Raw genomic sequence first — 23,989 nt, 5'->3', positions numbered from 1 at the left:
CTGACGCTTTGAGTATGAGGGAGGCGCCCGGCTTTGGAATGCGTACAGCGTATCACGTACGTCGGTCTACGCCCGACACTTGTAGTATGAGGGCGCCGAAGGCGCCCAGCTTTGGAACGCGTACAGCGTGCCACGTACGTCTGTCTACGCCCGAAACTTTTAGTATGAGGGCGCAGAAGACGCCCAGCTTTGAAACGCGTACGTTACGCCCGACTCTTTGAGTATGAGGGCGCCGAGGGCGCCCGGCTTTGGTAACCATACAGCGTGTCACGTACGTCTCTTTTAGTATGAGAAAGTCGAAGTCGTCTGGCTTTGAACCGCGTGCAGCGCGCCAAGTTGTCGGGCTATGCCAGATTCTTTTAGTATTATGAGGGCGCCGAAAGCGCCCGGCTTTGGAACGCGTACAGCGCGACACGTACGTCGGGTTAAGTCCGAAGCAGTGCCGTGCATTTCTAGACCATGGTGCCCCCTCTCCCTAGGGTCATTGAGATTACATTTTTTTTTTTGGTAAATTGAGAGAAGTTCATTGCCGCATTACAGCTGAGAATGAAAATCAGTCACATCATTTTATCACGAAAATTGACAGTGCCGCAGCAGTAATGTTGCAACAGAGTACCTAATGCTGCTGCAGTCGCCACCTGAATGTCACCTTTATCATATGTTAGGTCACAATGTAATTGAAAACGCGAGCGAAGCGAGCGCGAAAATTTTTCGATATAGAAACGCAATTTGATAGACAGTTGTACTATTTTACTTTTAGTATGGAAAAATTGGAAATCAGTCACATCATTTTATGACGAAAATTGACAGTACCGCAGCAGTAACGTTGCAACAGAGTAATGCTGCTGCAGTCGCCACCCGAATGTCACCTTTATCATACCTTAGAAAGTTATTAAAAACGCGAGCGAAGCGAGCGCGAAAATTTTTCGATGTAAAAAACGCAATTTTACTTTTAGTCCCAACCAGGCGCGAATCCAGGATTTCATACAAAGAAGGGATGGGACAGTTTTCTATCAGCCTAGCTTCGCATAGGGCTCGATATTTAAGGGTCTCAGCCAGGTTGTTTTCATGCCTAAAAAATGCAAGAAAGCAGAGCTTGGAATTGACCAAGTGAATTTAATTGGCTAAGTGTGTAAAATTTCTTTGTAATTTTACATGTAAGTATGTAAGATGTATGATTAACTATTGGTGGAATAAAGAATATTTACTTACTTACTTACTTACTTAAGTGTGAGCAAGGCAGTAGGCCCAGCTACGAAAGAGGAAGCTTGGATTTGGATCCACGCCCAGTAATTAAGGCAGAAGATCAACTTTGCCGTAAGGCAGAAGGCCTCGCGTAGAGGCTCCTCTTCACGTTGGGCCAACGCCAACGCCAACGAAGGACGCATTTATGCGTTAAAAGGAGCAAGTGATATTACTATCTCATTCTACCGCATGGCTGCGTCCCTTGTTGGCGTTGGCGTTGGCCCAACGTGAAGAGGAGCCTTAAGACCTAACGCCGAACCGCAAAAGAGTGGGTTGAAATCGAATCTATGCATGTAATCCGACTCGGGCTAAGGTTAAGGCATTCAGAAGTTAAGGTGTAATAAAGAAACTCAGATAAATAAATATATCTCTCTCTTTTTTATGGGTAGTCGTGAAAAAGATGACACTGTGCAATGAGGGGTAATTAATTTACTGTCGTTTAATTTTGTTGTATATTATTAATTCGACATAATTATTCAATTAAATTTGTTGATGTCCGTACCCCCTCATCTAAACTTGTCACAACGTATTAAATTCAGCGCCATCTGTTAGTTTACCGGGGTACTCAATAGTGGTAGCACATATTTGAATAAAGTTTGCCCCTCCTACCTAAGTAGCGCCATAAGATTCAGGGGCAAACTTAAATCAAGCGAGGGTTGTGGCTACCCCCTCTTTTAAGGGTTGAATTTTTATAGCCTATAACCTGGCCGGAGAATTTCTCGACAGATTATTAAAGTTTGCATCAAATCCGTTCAGCCGTTTTCACGTGATGCGCGTTCAAATAAACAGACAAACAGATAAACAGATAAACAGACAAACAGACAAAAATTCTAAAAACTGTTGGAACGTGTTCTGTTATCGATTCTAAGGATTGACTTAAAACTAGCCAAGCTGTGCCTATACCGTTTTCCAGAATAATATTTGTAAGTTAATCAATAGTACATATTCGTCGATAGTACGTATTTTTATTATGGTTACTAACGCTGATTAAATGTTGTATTAATATACATCTTTTTATTCGATTGCAATAAAATTTTATAATAAAATTACGATGAAACCTCATGTAAGTACGTAACCTACCTGATTAAAATATATCCTATTTAATAACGACCGTCAGCATGTTGGCGTTGGCAACAAAAAAAAAAAAAAAAAAAAAAAAAAAAAAAAAAAAAAAAAAAAAAAAAAAAAAAAAAAAAAAAAAAAAAAAAAAAAAAAAAAAAAAAAAAAAAAAAAAAAAAAAAAAAAAAAAAAAAGTTGTAAATTTTAAGAGAAAGTTTCGAATTTACACTGATTCTGTATAGCGTCCAAATTAATGCGAGTGTGTATACCGATAATTATTTTACGAATGTTAATGAAATGTCTACACGCAGGGGTGTAGGTGTGGTAGGGCTGAGCTGTAGGCTACTACTGGGGTCCACAGGTGGTGGATAGAGGAACGGCCATCAGATATGATGGTTAGCTGCGAATATATAGAATAAGCAGTCCCCAACCAAACAGCGGTAGGATTAACAGGATGTAGTGAGAAAGTCGGTGGGACGACTTTATCATTAAAAAACTACAATATCCAAAGACAGTTCTACGACATGGCGAGTCAATGCCGCCATTAAATATGCATTCCCCTGATGTCAGGCAGCAGTGGCATCAGTACTGGCGAGGGGCCGAGGATAGAGTATCTAGTAGGGCCCTTGACTGGACATTAGGAGGCGGACACCAATTCGGCTACTAAACTGCGGTGTGGAAGGCAAGGGGGAAACCACTACACTACAAATCCCTAATTTGGAGCAAATGTAAATGGAAAATAATGAGTTAATGGTTCTTGACAACGGGCTTCCACGAAGTAACATGCCGTGGCGGTCCGAGTCCGGCAGGGTCAGGGGCAAGGCTGACTCGGTCGTCATCCTGCGAAATCCTTGTAAAATCGGAACGTGGAATATGAGGACGATGCTGCCTACAGGTAAATTAGAAGAGACGAAACTGGAAATGAAAAGACTAGGTATAGAAATATTAGGTTTATGCGAGACTAGATGGGGGAATAGTGCTGATTATTGGAGTGATGAATACAGAGTAATATGTACAGGAGACAAACAGGGTTCTAATGGTACCGCAATAATCTTGAACAAAAAATGGGGGAAACAAGTGGAGAACACCATACATTATAGTGACAGAATTACAGCTGTTAAGATAAAATCACAACCCACTGATATTGTTATTATACAGGTTTATATGCCAACCGGCAGTCATCCAGATGATGAAATTGAAAAAATATATGATGACATAGACACAATAATGGATGCAGTGCAAGATAAAGACAATTTGATAGTTATGGGAGATTTTAATGCGGTAGTAGGAGAAGGAATAGAGGATAATATTGTAGGAAAATTTGGATTAGGCAAAAGAAATAAAAGGGGAGACCGGTTAGTGCAATTTTGTAAGGAAAATAATTTATTTATTAGTAATACAATATTCCAACAACCGAAACGTAGATTATATACATGGAAAATGCCAGGAGACATTGGCAGATATCAGATAGATTACATATTATGTAAAAACAAATATAGATCTCAAGTGCAATTGTGTAAAACACTACCAGGAGCAGATTTAAATACCGATCATAACCTATTGATTGCGACATACAACTTAGAAGTAAAGAAGAATAGACGAAAAAGAAAACCAAAGATTGTGGATCTCACCAAACTTAAAGATAAGAATAGTGATAGCAAAGTGCAATTTAGTAATAAAATAGGTAGTAAATTAGAGGATTATAAAAACAATATGTATAATAATGAACATGATACTAATGTAGAATTAAGATGGAATAATATTCGTGACATAATAATAAATACAGCAGAGGAATGCTTAGAAAAAGAAAAGATTTCACCGAGGAAAGAATGGCTTACTAAGGAAATAATGGACTTAATGATAGAGAGAAGAAAATATAAAAATAAGTCAGATAGTGAAAGTGTATGTTATTATAAGAAGCTTACAAATAGAATTACTACGATGTGCAGAGATGCAAAAGAGAGGGAAATAGTAAATAACTGTAATAAGATAGAACATTTCATGAGAATGGGTAATATGAACCAAGCCTATAGTATTATACGACAATTAGAAAGAAATTACAAAACAAAGAGTACTGCTATACTAGATGAAACGGGTAATATATTACTAGATAATAAAGAAGTAGCAGAACGCTGGAAAAGGTATATAGAAGAATTATACAAAGGCGAAGGGTTAAATGACGACGACATTGAAAGAGAAGAAGAAGTAGACTTGAATGTTTTAGGCCCGTGTATAATCAGGAGAGAATTTGATAACGCACTGAATAGTTTACAAACCGGGAAAGCTGCAGGAAATGATAAGATTTATATAGAATTCATAAAATACGCTAATTGTGATCTGCTTAAAGACGAAATTTATAAAATCACTACCCAAATGTATGATACTGGAACAATTCCTACAGATTACCTTACTTCGAAAATAATAACTTTGCCAAAAAAGAGAAATACGCAAAAATGTGAAGAACATAGAACCTTAAGCCTAATATCACAGGCCAGTAAAATATTATTAAAAATTATTCAAAACCGAATAAGATCCAAAACAGAGGAATATTTAAGCGCCGATCAATACGGATTTCGTCAAAATAGAGGGACAAGGGAAGCAATATTTGCCTTAAGAATGGTTATAGATAGAAGAATAGACTTAAATCAGAACACATATATAGCATTTATAGATTTGGAAAAAGCTTTCGACAAAGTCAATTGGAAAAGTATGTTTAGAATTTTAAAAGAAGCTGGATTAGACTATAAAGACCGTAAAATAATTTTTGAACTCTATAAAAATCAAGAAGGCACTATAGAAATAGGAGAGGAGACAAGGAAAGCAAAAATTCAGCAAGGGGTAAGGCAAGGTTGTCCACTTTCGCCACTTATTTTTAATATTTTTATAGAGTGTGCTATCAGGAAACTTGTAGAGTCTGGAAAAGGAGGAGTTAAATTTAACGGAAAAAACGTACAGTTTATTCGCTTTGCTGACGACATCGCTGCACTGGCATCTACATCAAAGCAGCTTGAAGAATTACTCAATGAAATGAACACAGTTTTTGACGAGTTTGGCCTAAAAATTAACATAAACAAAACTAAGATACTTATGACTTCAAAACAGAATTCGAATAATACCTCAAATAGACAGCAAAGACAAAACCCGATAATTTTAAATAATAGTAACATAGAACAGGTCAAATCATTTAAATATTTAGGCAGTTTAATTACTAGTGACTCCAGATGTACACAGGATATTACTACCAGAATAGCGATGGCTAAAAAAGCTTTCAACACCAAAAAGTGCCTATTTAAAGCTGGAATATCAAGCAATATACGCAAAAGGCTCATAAAAGTGTACATCTGGAGCATAGCACTGTACGGAAGCGAAACGTGGACAATGAGGCAACGTGATAGGGAAAGGCTGGAGGCTTTTGAGATGTGGTGCTGGCGTCGATTGGCAAAGGTCAGCTGGACGGAGAAGAAAACAAACGAAGAGGTTTTACGCATGGTAGGAGAGAAGAGGAGTTTGTTGAGAACCATAGAAAACAGAAGAGGAAAGATGCTTGGGCACCTGCTACGACACGACGAATTTATCAAAAATATCATTGAAGGGAAAGTTGAGGCAACAAGACGGAGGGGGAGACCAAGGAGAACGTACATAGATCAAGTAAAGGAAAAGCTCAACGTCGTGTCGTATCAGGCTGTCAAGGAGAAGGCAGAGGACCGACATACATGGAAATCGCTCCACCGACAAGAGTCTAACTCTTAAATGAATGATGATGATGATGAGGGGTGTAGGGGGGGGTAGGTACGTAGTTCAGGTGTGCGACGCTGGGCTTACAACGCCTACTCCCTCAAGTCTATCATACACGTCCCCGTCGGCCATGGCTCTGCCGCCGCAGGCCATGGCCGAACCCATCCCAATCATGGGGTGGGTCGTACACCCTGGTAATGCTGGTGGTCGGTCGGGCGTCGCACATTCCATCTGCCCCGGACCACCAGTAGCTGAGTATGAAGGCGACGTCGTAACCCGTGAGGACCTGAAAACCCGAACGGAGTACGACAAACTCTGGAGAGTCCTGTAAGGCATGGCTAGCAATATGATTTCGATCAAATTGCTAGCTATGCTATACGGACCTCAGTCATAACCCGTGAGGACCTGAAAACCCAAGCGGGTTATGACACACTCTGGAGAGCCCGAATGGCATGGCTAGCAATATGATTTCGATCAGATTGCTAGCTATGCTATACGGACCTCAGTCATAACCCGTGAGGACCTGAAAACCCAAGCGGGTTATGACACACTCTGGAGAGCCCGAATGGCATGGCTAGCAATATGATTTCGATCAAATTGCTAGCTATGCTATACGGACCTCAGTCATAACCCGTGAGGACCTGAAAACCCAAGCGGGTTATGACACACTCTGGAGAGCCCGAATGGCATGGCTAGCAATATGATTTCGATCAGATTGCTAGCTATGTTATACGGACCTCCCGGTTCCGCTTAAGGTGTAGGTGACTTAAGCGGACTATACTCACCTGCCTGCGTAAGTCCTGCGCAGTAGAGCGCCGTAAGCGGGGATGCAGGAGTCCTGGGGGCCGAGGCCTGCAGGGGGTCGGGGTTAGTTATCCCCTGTGGGCCAATATGCCCTTTTTGGTCCGAATTTCCGGCGAAACGGTGGCCCTGCAACTAGCCACTGCAGGGTATTGGACACGCGTCCCGTACGGTCGAGGTGGTACGGTCCGCAGGCGAGGTGTGGGGAGGGGCGTTCTCTGGGAGGATGCCAGGGGCTCGGCCATGCTGACGGGGCAAGGGCGCGTGGAACCACTGGGAGAGATAGGATCGTCTCTCTCAGCCACGTGTCTGCAGCTCCCGATGTCGCGCATGAGTCTCACCTCTACACACCTATACCTCTTGGGTATTCCTGGTGTCCAAAGTGACATCCCCAAAGGTGCGGGCTCCATGGAGGGTGGGAAGCTCGAGAGGTGAATTTTCTTACAATTCAAAAATGGAAACAACAAGATCCCAAACCCCGCGGGTGCCGGAAGGGAAACCGGAAGGCGCCCCAACACCGGAGGGAAACGGCGCAGTTTCGGCTGTACCCGGAACCTCCACCCAACACAACACTACACGAGGAGACGGAGCTGTCCCGATAGTTCCTCCCTCCTCATCACGTGCTTACAGGGAGGAACAAACAACCCTGCCAAGCACCACTACACACGGCGCTGTCCCGACAGTACCGACACGCTACACACACCAAATGGGAGCTGTCTCGACAGTACCCCCACAAATCAGACACAACTCACCCCGTGGTGGCGCTGTCTCGACAGCACCGCCTCGGAAGGGGCAGCCCGCAGCAGGGATTAGAGCCGCCGGGAAACCAAAGGCACGCAAACCTGCTACGTGGACGCCCAAACCAGTAGGTTCGGTACCACAGCGTACCCAAGCCCTACTGCCAACACCGGGGACATCCACGGGCACTGTTCCGACAGGAGGGAAACCCCCTGCCACGGAGCAGACCCCAGTGATGGAACCAGCGCTGGACCCCGTCTCTGCTCAGCTGGAGGCGGGCTGGACCGTTCAGGTGTCCAGGAAGGCGCGGAGGTGGAAGCCCAATAAACGGGTGGAAACTCCCGTGCCCCCGCCTCCCCCTGTTACAGCTGCGGCTAAGCCGCATAAGCTGAACAAGAAGCAGAGAAGGAAGCGCAGAGAGAGACTAGCAGCTCTCAACACCGCCCCGGCGCCTCAACAGAGCGTCTCTGGGAAGGGTCAGGCGCAGGCTGCAGCTGGTCCACCAGCAGCGAACCGTGCCCCTCCCCAGGAAAAGAGGGCGAAGGGGACCAGGGCCAAGAAGGAAAGTAACCAGGGTGCCCGGTCTTCTGCCAAGAGGGCCCGACTGGATGAGACAATATCTCCCAGAGGAGAGCCTAAGAGGCAGAAGACTGGACCGCCTGGTGAAACCCCCCATGCCGATTATGCAGAGGCGGCAAAGGCTGACCTGCTGGTGGCGGTAACTACTGCCACCTCGGGACACCTGACCTCGCAACAATCGGATGAGGTCCAGAGGCAGCTGCTAGCCCTGCTCTCGCAGGAAGCTAGACAGCCCACCTCAAGCCTTCCCGCAGGCCCACTCTTCAGGGGCAAGCCCGTATGGGCGAATGGCTCCCTCAGATTGTGGTGCGAGAACCAGGCTACGCTAGCATGGCTCAAGCGCAGTGTGGCTACCATCACCCTCGATGAGGGGGAGAAGGTGGTAGTCAAGCGCCAGAGCGAGGTACCCAAACGAGTACGCTGCGGCATCCTGTTCCCGGGTGTCTGGGAGGACTTTGGCGAAGTAGGCCGAGCCCTCCGCTACCAGAACCCGTGGGCGGAAATAGACCGCTGGCTGCTCAACCGGCGAGAGGTGCAGGGAACGGAGACGTTCGCTGTGGTCAGTGTGCCGGAGACAGTCGTGCAGCCCCTTGTGAGCCGCGGACGCCGGCTCGGCTTTATGCTGGGTTCGGTGTACGTGAAGTTTGAGGGGTCACGGGGCAAATTCAGGGAACAACCGCCCCCTAGCAGCACTGTCGCCATAGATGGCGCAGCTGAGGCACCTGCCGAGCCCATGGACACTTGCGTGACGACGCAGGCACCTGTTGACGAAGTCCAGGAGCCTGAGTTGCAGGCCCCAGCGCAGTCTCCTTCCGTCCCCGAGAAGGACGAAGAAGAACTTCTTCGTGACTCCTCGGGGAGTGAGGGGGAATGCGCGCAGGGGCTGGGCAAGCTGGCCATCGGCAAGGAGGAGGAGGAGCCGATGTCGGCGGAGGAGGGCGATCCTGGTGGAGGAACCCCCTTCGCCCATTGGTAAATTCCTCCAAGCCAACCTCCACCACAGCGAAACCGCAACGGCTCAGATCCGGAAGTGGTTGGAGGTCAACACAACAGCCGTAATTCTGATCCAGGAGCCGTGGGTCAGAAGGGGCTCTGTTTGCGGTCTCCGTAACATAGGAGGTAAGCTAACAGTCTACTCGGGTCCGGATAATCCCCGGGCCTGCATATACACAACTAAAGATATACATGTGCAACCTCTAACGAGCTTCTGTTCTAGAGACGTGTGCGCCATAAGGCTGCGCGGGGCGCAAGACACCAGCATGCAGGAGATGGTCGTAGCCTCCGTGTACATGCCGGAGGCGGACGACCCACCACCGCACGACATGACAAGGCTGGTCAACTACTGCGAAGAGGCGGGGCTCGAACTCATCGTGGCAACCGACTCGAACGCACACCACCCCCTATGGGGCATGGATACAGGTAACGAGAGAGGTAAGAAGCTTGTCGAGTACCTATTTACCACGAACCTCAACCTCCTTAACACAGGTTCGAAACCAACATTCATAAACAGACGCAGCAGAACAATCATTGACCTGACCCTAGCATCTGAAGAAGCATCGAAACACATCTCAGGCTGGCATGTATCGGAGGAGGTGTCATGTTCAGACCACAGATGGATTCGATTCGACATTCAGGTAAAAACATTCACAGCAGTGCCTAGAAGGGACCCACGCAGGACTAATCGCGACCTGTACACCCTGCGTCTAAACACAGTACTGGAACAGCAGGAGGGTCCCCTGAAGATAGTAGGCATAGCTGAGATAGAAGAACAGGTAAGCACCCTTACAAACACCATCCTGGATTGCTACCATCAGGCATGTCCCTTAGCTACCCCATCAACAAGAAGTGGAAGGAAGAACAACTGGTGGGGACCTGAGCTGGAGAGACTCAGGGGCAAGATGAGGAGACAACTAAACAGAGCTATGAACACTGGCACTGACGAGGACTGGGATAACTACAAGTCCACCAAGGCCAAGTACAAAAAACGACTCAGGTACAGAAGCACAAACTCATGGCGCAAATTCTGTACAGACATTGAGACCACCATGCAGGCTAATAGGGTAAGGAAGGTTCTCTCCAACAACTCAACCATAACCTTGGGATCCCTACGTAAGCCTGACAACTCTCTCACCAACTCACCGGAGGAGGCGGAACGGGTCCTGGTGCAAACACACTTCCCGGACTGCGTGATATCGCACCCAGTAAGTTGGGAGGAGGAGGAGACCACTCCGTCGGAGGACGAGTGGCAGCAGACACATGAGGTAATCAGCCCGCAGCGCACGCAATGGGCCATAAACAGTTTTGACTCCTTCAAATCTCCAGGAATGGACGGGATCTTCCCTGCGCTACTTAAGTGGGGCGGGAGGCATCTCACTTTGAAGCTGACCACCATTCTGCGCGCCTGTCTGGCTCACAGGTACGTGCCGAAGCGGTGGAGAGAGGTCAAAGTCATCTTCATACCGAAACCAGGTAAAAGCGATTACTCAGATCCCAAATCCTTCAGGCCCATCAGCCTGACCTCATTCATGCTTAAAACCTTGGAGAGGTTGTGCGATAGGCACCTGAGGGAGAGAGTGCTGAGTAACGTGCCCCTGCATCCCAACCAACATGCCTACAGCCCTGGCAAGTCTACAGAATCGGCACTTCATGCAGTGGTAAGCAAAATTGAGGTAGCGATTAAAAACAGGTCCATGTGCTTAGGAACCTTTATAGACATAGAAGGAGCCTTCGACAGGACTAGGTTCAGCAGCATTGCAGCAGCACTGGTAAGACATGGTGCGAATACAGTCATGACCAAATGGATAAACAACATGTTGAGCCAGAGGATCATAAGACTTGGGACAGGCGAGACACAGCAGGCAGTAGTGGCAAAGGGATGCCCCCAAGGGGGAGTTCTATCGCCACTTCTATGGAACCTAGTGGTGAACGACCTCATAACAACATTAAACAACAATCACTATTACACAATCGGCTATGCTGACGACATAGTGATACTAACAAGCGGCAACCACTCAGGTACGGTATGCGATGTTACCCGCTCTGCACTAGCCATCGTGGAGCGCTGGTGCGTTAACAACGAACTCACAGTCAATCCTCGCAAGACGGAGCTGGTAATGTTCACCAACAAACGCAACTTGGGAAACTACCACCTTCCCAAACTGTTCAATACAGAACTCCAACTATCGGCAGAGGTAAAGTATCTAGGGGTAATACTTGACAACAAACTGAATTGGAGTAATCACCTAAATGGCAAAATTGATAAAGCTACAGTCGCGTTCTGGCAATGTCGTAGAATGGTGGGTAGAACCTGGGGATTAACTCCTAGGCTAACTCTATGGCTTTACCAGGCAGTGATAAGACCAATAATAAGCTACGGCGCGATAGTATGGTGGCCACGCACCAAACTATCCACTGTTGAGGCTAGACTACAACGACTCCAGAGGTTGGCCTGTATGGCGACAACGGGCTGCATGAGGACAACACCAACCGCGGCCCTGGAAGCCTTACTGGGCCTGCCGCCGCTGCACCTCTTCATACAACAAGAAGCGCTGGCTGCGGCGGTACGTCTCAAAAAATCTAATCTCTGGAGACCGCCTAGGGTGCCACACACCGAAATCCTCTACGAGGCCATAGGTAAGGAACCGCTTATAGAAGCGGTGACTGACAGGATACCCAAGCAGTTCGTCTTCGACAAAAAATACAAAATACAATTACACGAAGAACCCCATGAAGGACTCAACCCAAGGGAGCTGAGAATCTTCACGGACGGATCAAAAACAAGGTCAGGCACTGGCGCTGGGGTTTTCTCAGAGGACCTAAACATACACATCTCGACACCACTTGGTGCCCATAACACAGTCTTCCAGGCGGAATGTATGGGCATTATAATGGCAGCACACGCAATCGTCTCAAGGGAAGCAATGGACTACCCCATCCGCATACTCTCTGATAGTCGGTCAGTACTACAAGCTCTACAAAGTTTTACTTTCACTTCAGGGCTAATTTACGAATGTCACAAAGCTCTGTCAGAGGTATGTACCACCAATGGCGTAACTCTGCAGTGGATCAAAGGACACAGCAACTCACGAGGTAACGATGCAGCCGACATCCTGGCGAGAGGAGGCTCGGAACTGAAGGTGGCAGGACCTGAGCCAATCCTACCTCTGCCATATGCCTGGCTCCGGAACACGCTGCGACACAACACCAAGGTAAAACACCAGCAATATTGGTCTAACCTAGGCACATGCAGGCAGGCGAAGGAAGCCCTCCCGACACTCAACCCCAATCTGTCGCGGAGGCTTCGACAGCTGAAGAGACCACAGCTCCGGCTTTTAGCTGGGGCAATAACTGGACACGCCTCATTTAACAAACACCTATTAACCCTACGTGTTACAGATAGCCCCCTCTGCAGAGCATGCATGGAGGCAGAGGAGACAGCCGCCCACGTCATTCTCGAATGCCCAGGGGTGGCAAAATACCGGGCACAACACCTCGGCTCACCGGGGTCTCTCCCAGAAGTCGTCGGCAACATTAAGGGTCTGCTAGGCTTCTTGGTGGAGTTGGGTTGGCAGGAATAGTGCAGCCATCCCATCACGCAAAATAGGCGCAATAATAGACGTCGAGTTGCGGAAAACAAGCCCGCGATAACCTATATAACCTATATATGTCTACACGCAACTGGAGCAGGGTTGCTATTACTGCGTTGACGCGGGGTGAATTTTCATAATACACTGCTTTGCTGTCGCGAATGGAATATTCATGCCGTCTCTCATTTTATCAGTCGTCCGCCGGCCCTATTCGAACTTAAGACACATCAAGTATTAAGTCTAGAATAGTCTAGACAGATACGATATAGATTATCAGTGTCAAAAGTAACGTTTCTTCAAACAAAAACGTCACTTTTGACACTGACATATCGTTTCTAGACGAAATATTTAACGTATCTTAAAGTTCGAATCGGGCCGCGCATCTGCTGCAGTAATGCTAAGAGTGACATTCCATTTCCAACTGCAGCTGCAATACTGTTCATTTTACTATGGAAACGCGTCGCTGTCATTGTCAATTTCCATAGAAAATGAACAGTATTGGAGCTGCAGTTGGAAATGGAATGTCACTTTAATACTCGTAAAACAGTGACGTTGCTTGTAACATTTAAGATGACATTCGAATGACGATTGCAGCTGCAATGACGGCGTTGACGCCAGCGAGCGCTCTCACTGTCAAATTTTCTTGATAAAATTAGTTAGTGATACAACGTTCAACTGGTCTCGGATTCGGCCAGTCCAGTGGCACGCTTTAAGCCTTTAACAGATTATATATACTTGGGAAAATTCGCCGTCGTGGTCTGGGTGACAATGACCAAGTGGTCGCCGCCTCGATTTCAGCCCAAAGCGTCTTGGTCACTTTTTCTTTCGTACCTATATGATATCAATGTCCGTTTATAGTTCAACTAGCCACTCCTTTTATCAAGTGTCAACGCTGCATATGCAGTTACCATCAGAATGTAACCTTTAAGGTGACAGTCCATTTCCAATGACATCAGCACTACCATTCATTTTACTATGCAAATTGACAATAACACCGACGCGTTTGTAGTACCTAGTAGTGCAGTTGCGGTCAGAAATGGAATGTTACCCTTAAGCGTAAAACGTGGTAAATTCTGCTCGGCTCAGAAGAGCTATTAAAATGATGCGATTGGCCTAAAGCCAAATCGATTTGTAACTGCTGCAGAAAAACCAATAAAGCTGAACTCTTATATATCATAGAGAATATATAAGGCTTTTGTTTTATGATATAGGAGACAAATGAGTAGACGAATCGCCTGATGGTAAGCCATTACCGACGCCATAGACACCTGCAACAACAACAACTGAATGATGAACCATTTAAGATGCGAGCACGCTGAGTGTTTTTCTGAAATTTTGAAGGACGTATCGATCCGTAAATATGGAAATATCACGGGCGACAGTTCATATTGTCAGTTTTGTCATAGATTTATTTATTAATATCTATAAATTGTAAATACAGATGTCAATCACAATTAAAAAATCAACGATGATCAACTTTGGCCAACGTGGGAACGTGAGGATTTAAATATTCGTATGTCGACAATCCGAACTAAAATCGAAAATAACCTGTTTCATTAAGTTTAATTAAAGGTTGTCAATGAAATGAGCGCTGGTGTTCACGGAAAAGTGGATTTAAACCGTTAAATTGTCCCGAAAAACAATACTTCCTGGAACTCACTTACGAAATGTCATTCAGTAAGTAACTTAAACAAATTATTAACTTAGATTTATTTAAGTACAATTTTACTAGTTGTTTTTCTATGAACTGAAATATTTTGAAGAAACCGGACTAGTTTTACTTTTAATCTAACTTAACTAAAGCTAATAGAATAAAGTGAATTTTACATTTTCAGTTACAAATTATTATTTATTTACCTAGACTTTCAATTAACCTTTGATTCAATTAACTGCTTCAATTATAACTTTTCTAAGGAAAATAACTATCACAGAAATCTAGTGCATTTAGCATAACACTTTAATGATATTTCATACTTAGTTATTGTACTTAATTATGCATTTTAGGAAAGAAATGTGCTTAGGTACTCACTGTTAATCAGACTAGTAAATATTAGGCTTTGCTCTTAATATACCCTTTAATAGACATTACGATACATGTGCGAAAACTAGAAAATTGCGAATTACATTTTCGTACGTGTATAATTGTACGTTTCACACGGCTCGATTCGGAAAATGTATTAGATTTCTACTAGACTTCAACAAGTTACGATATGGATAATTTAAAGATATTTGTAAGATAGATATGTCAAATTTGACGTTTCCGCGATTCTGGAGGTCCCCTTGAACGATTTCGACAAGTTATGACTTAGATATCCAAGTCACATTTAGTCGATATCTAATGTAGATCTAGTTGATTTCTAAATCGTCTCTAGATCTTGTGATTATCTCGAAATCCGAATAGGCCTGACAGTACATATGGCCCTTTAAATTTTGGACATTAGCACGTATTGTGCTAATTACCACACTAGGACGGTAAAATAGCACCATTATGTACTGTAAAACATATTATAAAATAACCATCCACTGAATATGAGGGCAAGGTTTTAACATTTCAATCTCACATATTGTGGGCGTCATTAAACGTAGCATTACACGAGTTTACATTCACTAAAGCACCAAAAGAGCTTTATTCGATGCTATCATTAAGTTATTTACAGACTTATTTTAAATTAAGTAAGGACTGTATGTATCTACGCTGCCAAGTAAAGTGTGCAGATAATATTTAATAAGTTAAGATCATTATTATTTACAAAAATAGGTCTTGACCGAGTATAAAAAAGGTTGAAAAGAAGCTCTGATGTTTCGAAGACGGTATCATCAATTCAATTTAAAACAATCATTTATTAATAAAATCACAATTTTACACGTCATCATCATCATCGTCTTCATCTCCAAGAAAAACTTAATAAGGTCTTGTGTGCTGAGCTAGTGACAACTCTATCGTTCGTTTCTTTAGCAATTAGATTAGAAAGAACTTGAAAGAAGGTAAGCGATTTTGACATATCTTTTAATTGAAAAACGCTTTTTAAAAATCAATAACTATTACTTATGAAAGCAGAAGAATAAAAATGAACGTATTAGATTCAAAATTGTTACATATTTGCCGTAACTGGCGTAACTTATTTTTAAAATGTGTTTTTCAATTAAAATACACATCAAGATTGTTTACCTTATTTCTAATACTAAAGAAACGAACTATTGTGTGCCATACGTTTACGTTAATAAGCAATATCAAATCCGGGAAGTTCGAAAAACCACTTGCGCTAAATGATGCTCATGTCAACTAAAGCTTTTCTTTCAAAAACCAATATCGGCCTAAAAACCTCAGAAGTAATTTTCAAGTTTATTAACCTACGTTTAATGGCTCCTCTACACGATGGCCCAGCGCGCAGCGCCGCCGGCAACTCCAAGGGACGCATTTATGCGTTAGAGGGAGCAAGTGATATTGCTATCTCATTCTACCGCATGGCTGCGTCGCTTGGAGTTGCCGGCGCTCTGGCCCATCGTGTAGAGGAGCCATAAGTTTAAGTCCCGTTTTGAGGAATGTAAATAATAATTGCGTAAAAACCGTATAACTTGCTATCACTATACTCTGTATCTTTAGGTATTTTAATAAGGGTAAACAAAATCTACCCTCAAATGGCTCCTTAAGCCAGTACAGTTAAGACATTACTTGATAAAATGAAGTCAGGTTAAAGTCAGTTCGTCCGGTGACTGATCCAAGCGGTTTTGTATTTGGTTGGTTAACCAATAAATGTTATAACTACCCAAAAAATTACAAATTGTTTGTTTAGTTTTATTTAAATACATAAAGACTGTTATCATCATTCTCGTTTCTATCTGTTTACATAGCCTATCGCTAACCATATCCACTTATCAAGCACATGATAAAATCATCCGTTACTTACCTTAACAACCCATTGTAAATGCACCGAAGACAAAGGGTGGTTAGTTAACATTTTAATCTGGCGTGTTGGGGGTCGCTAATGGCCCCCGAGTTGATAAATAGCGCCGGGCCGGATGCACGGAGCATTCTATTGCGAGCCTTGATCTATGGGCAGGTGCATGTGACGCGGTGCATGTACTTAGCGATTTAGGGCTTGTGCAATTTATGCATGACACGTAGGTACACTAGGATTAAGATTAAAAAAAATAAATGATGTATTTGTAATAATAAAGCGCTCCAATAATAAAATTTGTTTAATTAACTCCATTTTAATTATTTAGGTAGGTACAGAAGTACCTAGTGCATAATTTTTTCATTTGTATTTATTTTCTCGGAAACGTTCGTATTTGTCATGCCACTTCTGTCAACCTCAGTACTTTTTGTACTGAAACTGCCTGAAATTCGTGACACATTCGTGCGTTTCCGTAAAAATACGAAGAAAATTTATGCAATACGCCTGTACCGGTATTATGTAAGCAGCGAAGCATATCATTATGTTTACAGTAAATCTGGTAACGGGGCACAACACCCTGTGCTATAATGAGCATAGTATATTATTACGTAACTACGATCGAGGATTTAAAGAGCCATATATGTAGTCAAGTGTAAAAATATGGGTGCTAAGTATACACTCGAAAATATGCCCCTTATATACATACATACATACATATAATCACGCCTATTTCCCGGAGGGGTAGGCAGAGACCACGGATTTCCACTTGCTACGATCCTGACATACCTCTTTCGCTTCCTTCACATTCATAACATCCCTCCCCTTATATGTTGTTCTTAATTCGCTGATAAGAGCTACGGGACATATTTTTGAGTATGAGTGCCCCCATAATTTTACACTTGTCTGTAGTGTAAAACTTTGTACCTACTATACACATGTGAATAGGTAATTCGCAATTGTATCGTAAATAACTATTATAATAATTATTAATGCAGAATCATAACAATAAATCTATACCTCGTACCTCGTCGTCGTTTTATTCTATACAAACTTCAGTTAACAGTTATAACTAAATCTATTACAGAAAAGCACTGTACAATCGCTTTTAAAACTAAAGCTAACAATTAACTTGCAGTTGAATGTTATGTCAGTATTTCTAACTCGAATTGATTTTAGATAAAACACGTTAGATCGGGATCGCATCGAGTTTGAGAAGTTTGTAAAAGTTGGAGCGGGTTGCGGCTTGGAAATAGATTTAGGTACCTAAGCAGCGGCTGAAGAAGTAGTTTTGAACAGGAATCGTTCTTAGACAAAGTTAGGACGGGTTATAGAATATGACAGAGTGGAGCTCTCTACGGAATATTTAGAACAGATTTAGCCCGCGACTTCATCTGCGTTAGAGTATGTAGTATAATAGCGCCTGGATAAAGTATAATAGCAATCATTCGATTTGAGCATAAGCTAAATTGCTTACACCAATTATCAGGCAATTCATTAACTCAATTCAACCCCTTTTCACTCTCTTTAGGGATGATTTCTGACGTATAAACTATCCTATGTCCTCTGAACTCAAACTATCTCTATGCCAAATTTCAACTAAATCGGCTTAACGGTTTAAGCGTAGAGAGGTAACAGACAGACAGACACACTTTCGCATTTATAAAATTAAAGCATGGATTTGATGTTTGGTGAAAATAAATAGGTAATTGATGAATTTTTATTGAAAATAGTGCAGCCGACGCATCCCCGTTCCCGATATTTCGAAAGAACTTTCTTCATGTTTTCAGTAGAGTGTGTTACACGTTGTATATACCTTAAACGTTTCAATATATGGACTACATATTTTTGAGCCTTCCTTACGTACAATCGAATGAAAAGAAATAAAACCAGCACCAAAACATAAAAGATGTGTCCAATATAAAGGTGTCAGTAGATACGTAGACATGGCAAAGAAATATCCACCCGCAACTCTCAAATGGGCGAATCTCTTTGTTTTTGCCGAAAAAAGTAAACTTTCTTTTCTATTTTCGATCCTCTAGACCCATGTGTGGAGCGGACCATAAATCAAAAGCCTCTCAATAAATCTTGGCTTGGTAAGAATCTGGCTGAGACGTAATGTATTTTTGGCGTTTATCATACTTAATATTGTACAGGACTTTCTCTGAATAAAATTACGTGTGGCGCTGAAAGGGTCGATCAAATTTCCGTTGCTTTAGATCGGATTCTTTTGGACTGAAATTAAACCATTTGTAAACTGCGACGAGGTACCTAAGTAAATCAATCTAAACATTGAATTAGTTGGAGTTGAACGGGCGATTTTGGCAATATTTTAGAGGCGACGGCGATAGAATGGCGTGTTTTGCACCCGAGCCACGTCCTCGCCTATTCATCAGGGCGCCGACACCATTACCGCCCGCCACCTGGGGTGTGGTTCCGGTCGCTTAGCGAGCTCCGGTCTCTTGAAGCACACGACAAGCCACAGCACGGAAATCGTTTAAGTATCTATGCGCAGAGAGCGATAGAGAGAAATAGGTACCTATTACCTATGCCTAGTGCCTATGTCACAGGGCGGACACGCCATACATCGAAAATCATTTGCGTTTATATGTGTGCACGGCACGTCTGTACACGCGTCATTGTGTGAGTAAGTGGCTTAGGGCTGACTCGTACGGCGCGCGGGGAAGGCGAAGCCGAGGTTTGCCGAGGCCGGCCGAAGGACACGACGAGCGGCCCGCTGCGTTGCATAATTCGACCGAAATACGTAAAAAAACAAAATATAGGTTTATGTTTTATTTCGCTCCAATTGTTGAATTGGCTTTGTCAGTTTATAGTCCTGCACGTACTTGGACTTTCAACACGCCATTATTAAATGTACCTTATTGTTGATGCCTATTGATTATTTTATATAACATTTTAAGAAATAATTATGTAAATTATTTCTTAAATTCTTAAAATTAAATTAAAAATCAAACGCGAATGTCCCGCGACCAACAAGTTCTTTTTTGTGAAAAGAGTGTTAAACTAAAAATAAAACATTTACGAGAAATATCTGTGTAGAAGGTCTAGTTACCATAGCATAATACTTTAAATATTAAATGTTGGCTTAACATTCACAAGATACAACGAACGGGTTTTAATTCATATGATATTATCGGCGTCGCTAGCCGAACTGAGCGTACGTCAGGAGTCCGTCAGAACTCAGTCGCGGGGCGAGGTAATCCGAGTCGGGGCGGGGCGGTGCGTGTCCGTTCTGTATGATAATACTATTACTTATTCTGTGCCTATGTACATATAGACGTAGCTCTTAGTACATTTTTGACTTCAGAAAATGATCCATATGTCTGACATGCCATCAACGTGCTATGAGAAAAAGTTGTTTATGCCTTAAATTGACAAGCACCCATGATACACAAAATCAAGATTTTAAGCGTTTTATTATCGCGAAATATCTTCGACTTAAAAATAGTAGTGACCCGTTTTAATTATTTAATATGTTTGTGTTGTGTTATACGGAAGTTTCGTTATTAAAGTTATTAAAATATCAAATCAAGTTAAGATTTGTTAAGTCCTAAAGGGGCCAACTGATTAACAGTCCGCCGGACGATATCGGCCTGTCAGTTGTTCGGAACTGTCAAATATTTCTTTTAACTGACAGGCCGATACCGTCCGGCGGACTGTTAATCAGTGGGCCCTTTTAAAGTCACTCGGCTTCTACTCTTAAATAATTGATTTATCATTACACTGGATTATTCGAATCAACCGCAAGCCCTCGACCAATTGGAATTCACAGAATTTGCGTGTATTCTCATTGATTACCCAAACACGTTTAACTTCTTCGTCTTACCAGCATATCATGACCTCCAGATCTGTAACAATTATGAGTATTAAGAGATCATATTTTCTTGGATAACTTGACCACGCTCTCCATGTATTTGGAACATAACCTCGCACGGTCGCTAGTTCGTATTATGCCTTAAGTATTGCTCTCGCCTTTCATTCACTGGTTAATAACTTATTGAATTAGGAACACGAATGTGATTTCGCTTTTGTTTTATAGTATTGGTAAAATAAGGTTTTTATTCCATTAATGGAAAATTAACTGACCTATATTACCCTTTTGATGGAGTAATGGAAAATAAACTGAGTTTAAATTACTTATAAAAATATTTAACGCATACACTGCAGCACTGCTAGCTCAAGCTACGCGATAACACGATATAAGCGTAGCCGACGTGTGTTTGCCGCTTTAAAAGCGTCTACGAACAGAGCTCTCTTCTTCTCTGCAGAGAACCCGCCGAATAGGGTCGGTGACAGAAAATAATATGATAATTTTAAAGGCCAATTAAAAAAATCAATCCAATTTAATTAAGATGCATAACTTTCGAGCGTCGGCGTCTGTCGGCGTCTGGTCAGCGCTCTGGAAAATGACGTCGCTGCGCAGTTGCGTCGACGTTGCGTCGACGTTGCTTCGAGCGCGGCCATACAGTTGTAGACGCCGACGCTCGAAAGAAGCTAGAGTTGGGGGGGGGGGGGTTAAAAACAATCTCAGTTTTTCGCGTCATTGATAAGCTAAAAAGGAATCGAAGATTTCAATATTTTTAGGGTTCCGTACCTCAAAAGGAAAAAACGGAACCCTTATAGGATCACTCGTGCGTCTGTCTGTCCGTCCGTCTGTCACAGCTAATTTTCTCCGAAACTACTGGACCAATTAAGTTGAAATTTGGTACACATATGCAAGTCTGTGACCCAAAGTAGAATATGTAACGTCAACAAATAAATTTTAAACATAAGAGCTACTTTTGGGGGATAAAAGATGAAATTTAAAAACAAAGTTTTGCAAACTAAATTGTGTTACATATCAAACGAAAGAGCTCATTGTGAGAATCTCAAATATATATATTTTTTGTAATTTACGATAAAAAGTTTACAAGTTATTCAAGAAAATAGACAAAAAATTACCATTCCCCCCCCTCTATCTCCGAAACTACAGGGTCTAAAATTCTGAAAAAAATACACAAAATAGTCCTTTACCTAAAGATGACAGGAAAACCTATTAGAAATCTACAGTCAAGCGTGAGTCGGATTAAAGGACATAAATGCGGTTTAGGATTTTTAGCGACACAGCCGCAATGGTTTAAGTGAAACGTGATGTAGACAGCTATTGCGAAGGACCTAGACCGATATCCGCATAAGGCTGAAGGCCCGAAGCTAACTTCAAGCGTGAGTCGGAATGACGACAAAAAATGCGACTATAGTTAGACCGTAAAAAGTCTGCAGCGATTTTGATAGCCCACGCAGTGCAAGTGTCATATTAAACGTCAAACTTCTATGAAATTATGACGTATTAATAACACTTACACTGCGTGGGCTATCAAATCCGCTGCAGACTTTTATTGGTGTGACTATAGGCTGTATCTGGCACACAGCCGCATTGGTACAAGTGTAGTACTTATTGATTAGGTTACTATATTGTTACGTGTTTTAAAAAGCACTATACAGGGTGGCCAAAAAATTAACTAAGTGTATACCCGTTGCCAACGTGCAACTCCGAAATTGCGAGGAAAAATTTGGCTTTTTCATACATTTTGGCTGGTCCGTTTTCTATGGGAGGATACATTTTTTTTACGCGATTTCGGGGTTGGTCCCATAGTAAATGTTGTAAAGCTCAGTATAATCCGAAAATCTCCCCGGCTACGGGAATACACTTATTTTTTGGCCATCTTGTAGGTATTATCTCTCTTCGGCCTTCGCTTTTAAAACACTTGCGGAAGTTGTAGGAAGCTTAGGCAGAGCTCGGTCTTCAGTTTTCTCATTTGGACACTTGTACTGTTCGGCATTTAGTCTTCCTATCTAAGCTACTTTGCATAGTTGCAGAGATATAAGCCACCACGCCAGAAAACTTCATGTTACATCTGGTTTTTGATTGACCCATTCGGGTTTTCAAGACGTTTCACCCACGTCACGTTTCATGTACAAAAAAAAATGTTGAAAATTGTGTGATGTACGGAACCCTTGAAACGCGAGTCTGAACTCGCACTTGACAAGTTTTTTTTAATAATTTATAGTCGTCGATAGTTACTGATGAAATAAAGCTATTTTAATTTAACAAATCATATCGCGTATTATGTAATTAAAATAAACAGAAACAGAAACAGAAATAATTTATTTGCAGAAAAAGGGTACAAAAAATATCTTAGGTTAAATGTACATTACATACAATCGTTTCACCTTCTTCATCTGTTGATAAACAGCATGCAAATTTTTAATACATTGTTAATAATGAAATAAAACATACTTTTCCGGACGTTTCGAACTCTTTGCGCTCGTAATCAACGGGAAACTGAGGAAAATTATTCACCTCTGTCAAAATTATAATGTGCAAAACTATCCACAATAAAATTTGTAAAACGAAGGCTAGTTATACCCTCATTTTTTTAAAATTCATAACCCTATAACATTCGCCAAGAAGCAAGTATTCAGGATGCAACATACCTATATTATTTACATACGAGTCATTTATCATTTAAGTATAATTTACTACGGTATTTTTCTTTGTAAAAACCATTTTACTTCATCAATATAACATAAAGTCTCCGAATTACAGCAACCATGATTTGTAATGTTATTACTCGTAAAATAAAACAAAAACTACAAGGTATTGTGCCCCAGAAATTCATAATTCCCACAGCCTATAAAATGTCTCAGGTATAAAATAGGCTCTTGACTTTTCCCAGGACGCCCAACTCAGTGAACGAAATACTGGACGGTGCCACTGCGACAATTTATCATTTTATTTTATCATTTACTTTGGAGCCCTGCGGGTATTAATCTTCTGGTTAATGTTTACGTTGTTTACGAAAACAAAATACATATTTAGTGTTCTTTGGTGTCTGCATTTGGGTTATACACATTATTTTTTATAATCGATACTCTTTCCTGTAGACGAAGAAAAACAACTACTTAAATTTTAATAAAAATAAACCATAAACCGCTTATTATCAGGTACCAAAGACACATACATACCTTACAAACTAACACAGATAGATACATATAAATTTCATAAACTTAAAACTTAACACTATTTTGGCGACAAAACGGGGTGGCTCCATTGAATCTGGTCTTTGCTCGGATTCGACACCTACTCGTACCCTTACAGGCAGGGTATTTTTTTCAGTAGTTAAGTTTTATTATATTGTCCACAGAAGATACTTACCTTTTTCCGGAAGTATTTGACCCATTTAACGGCAACTATTTAATTCAATTTTGCAGTAAAATGTGCTTATTTCTGAACTTGAACTAGATCAGTTACGCGAATTGCCGCTAAATGGCTACGCGGAAAAGATAAGA

General features: G+C 42.4%; 1 protein-coding gene across 1 annotated transcript; it reads left to right on the top strand.

Moving 5' to 3' along the window:
• Positions 1–7,294: 7,294 nt before the first annotated feature.
• Positions 7,295–9,425, top strand: LOC134669296 (uncharacterized). Its single transcript, XM_063526800.1, has 2 exons — positions 7,295–9,276; positions 9,374–9,425. Exon 1 carries the CDS (start codon positions 7,295–7,297, stop codon positions 9,131–9,133), a length of 1,839 nt encoding a protein of 612 aa, XP_063382870.1. The 3' UTR covers positions 9,134–9,276; positions 9,374–9,425.
• The last annotated feature ends 14,564 nt before the right edge of the window (positions 9,426–23,989 follow it).

The sequence above is a fragment of the Cydia fagiglandana genome, chromosome 12, assembly GCF_963556715.1.
Source record: "Cydia fagiglandana chromosome 12, ilCydFagi1.1, whole genome shotgun sequence".
NCBI lineage: Eukaryota > Metazoa > Arthropoda > Insecta > Lepidoptera > Tortricidae > Cydia > Cydia fagiglandana.
This window is presented reverse-complemented; position numbering and strand designations above follow the sequence as displayed.

Bases quoted from the DNA above. Each gene is read 5' to 3' on its own strand.
- LOC134669296 (XM_063526800.1), top strand. From the start codon at position 7,295: ATGGAAACAACAAGATCCCAAACCCCGCGGGTGCCGGAAGGGAAACCG.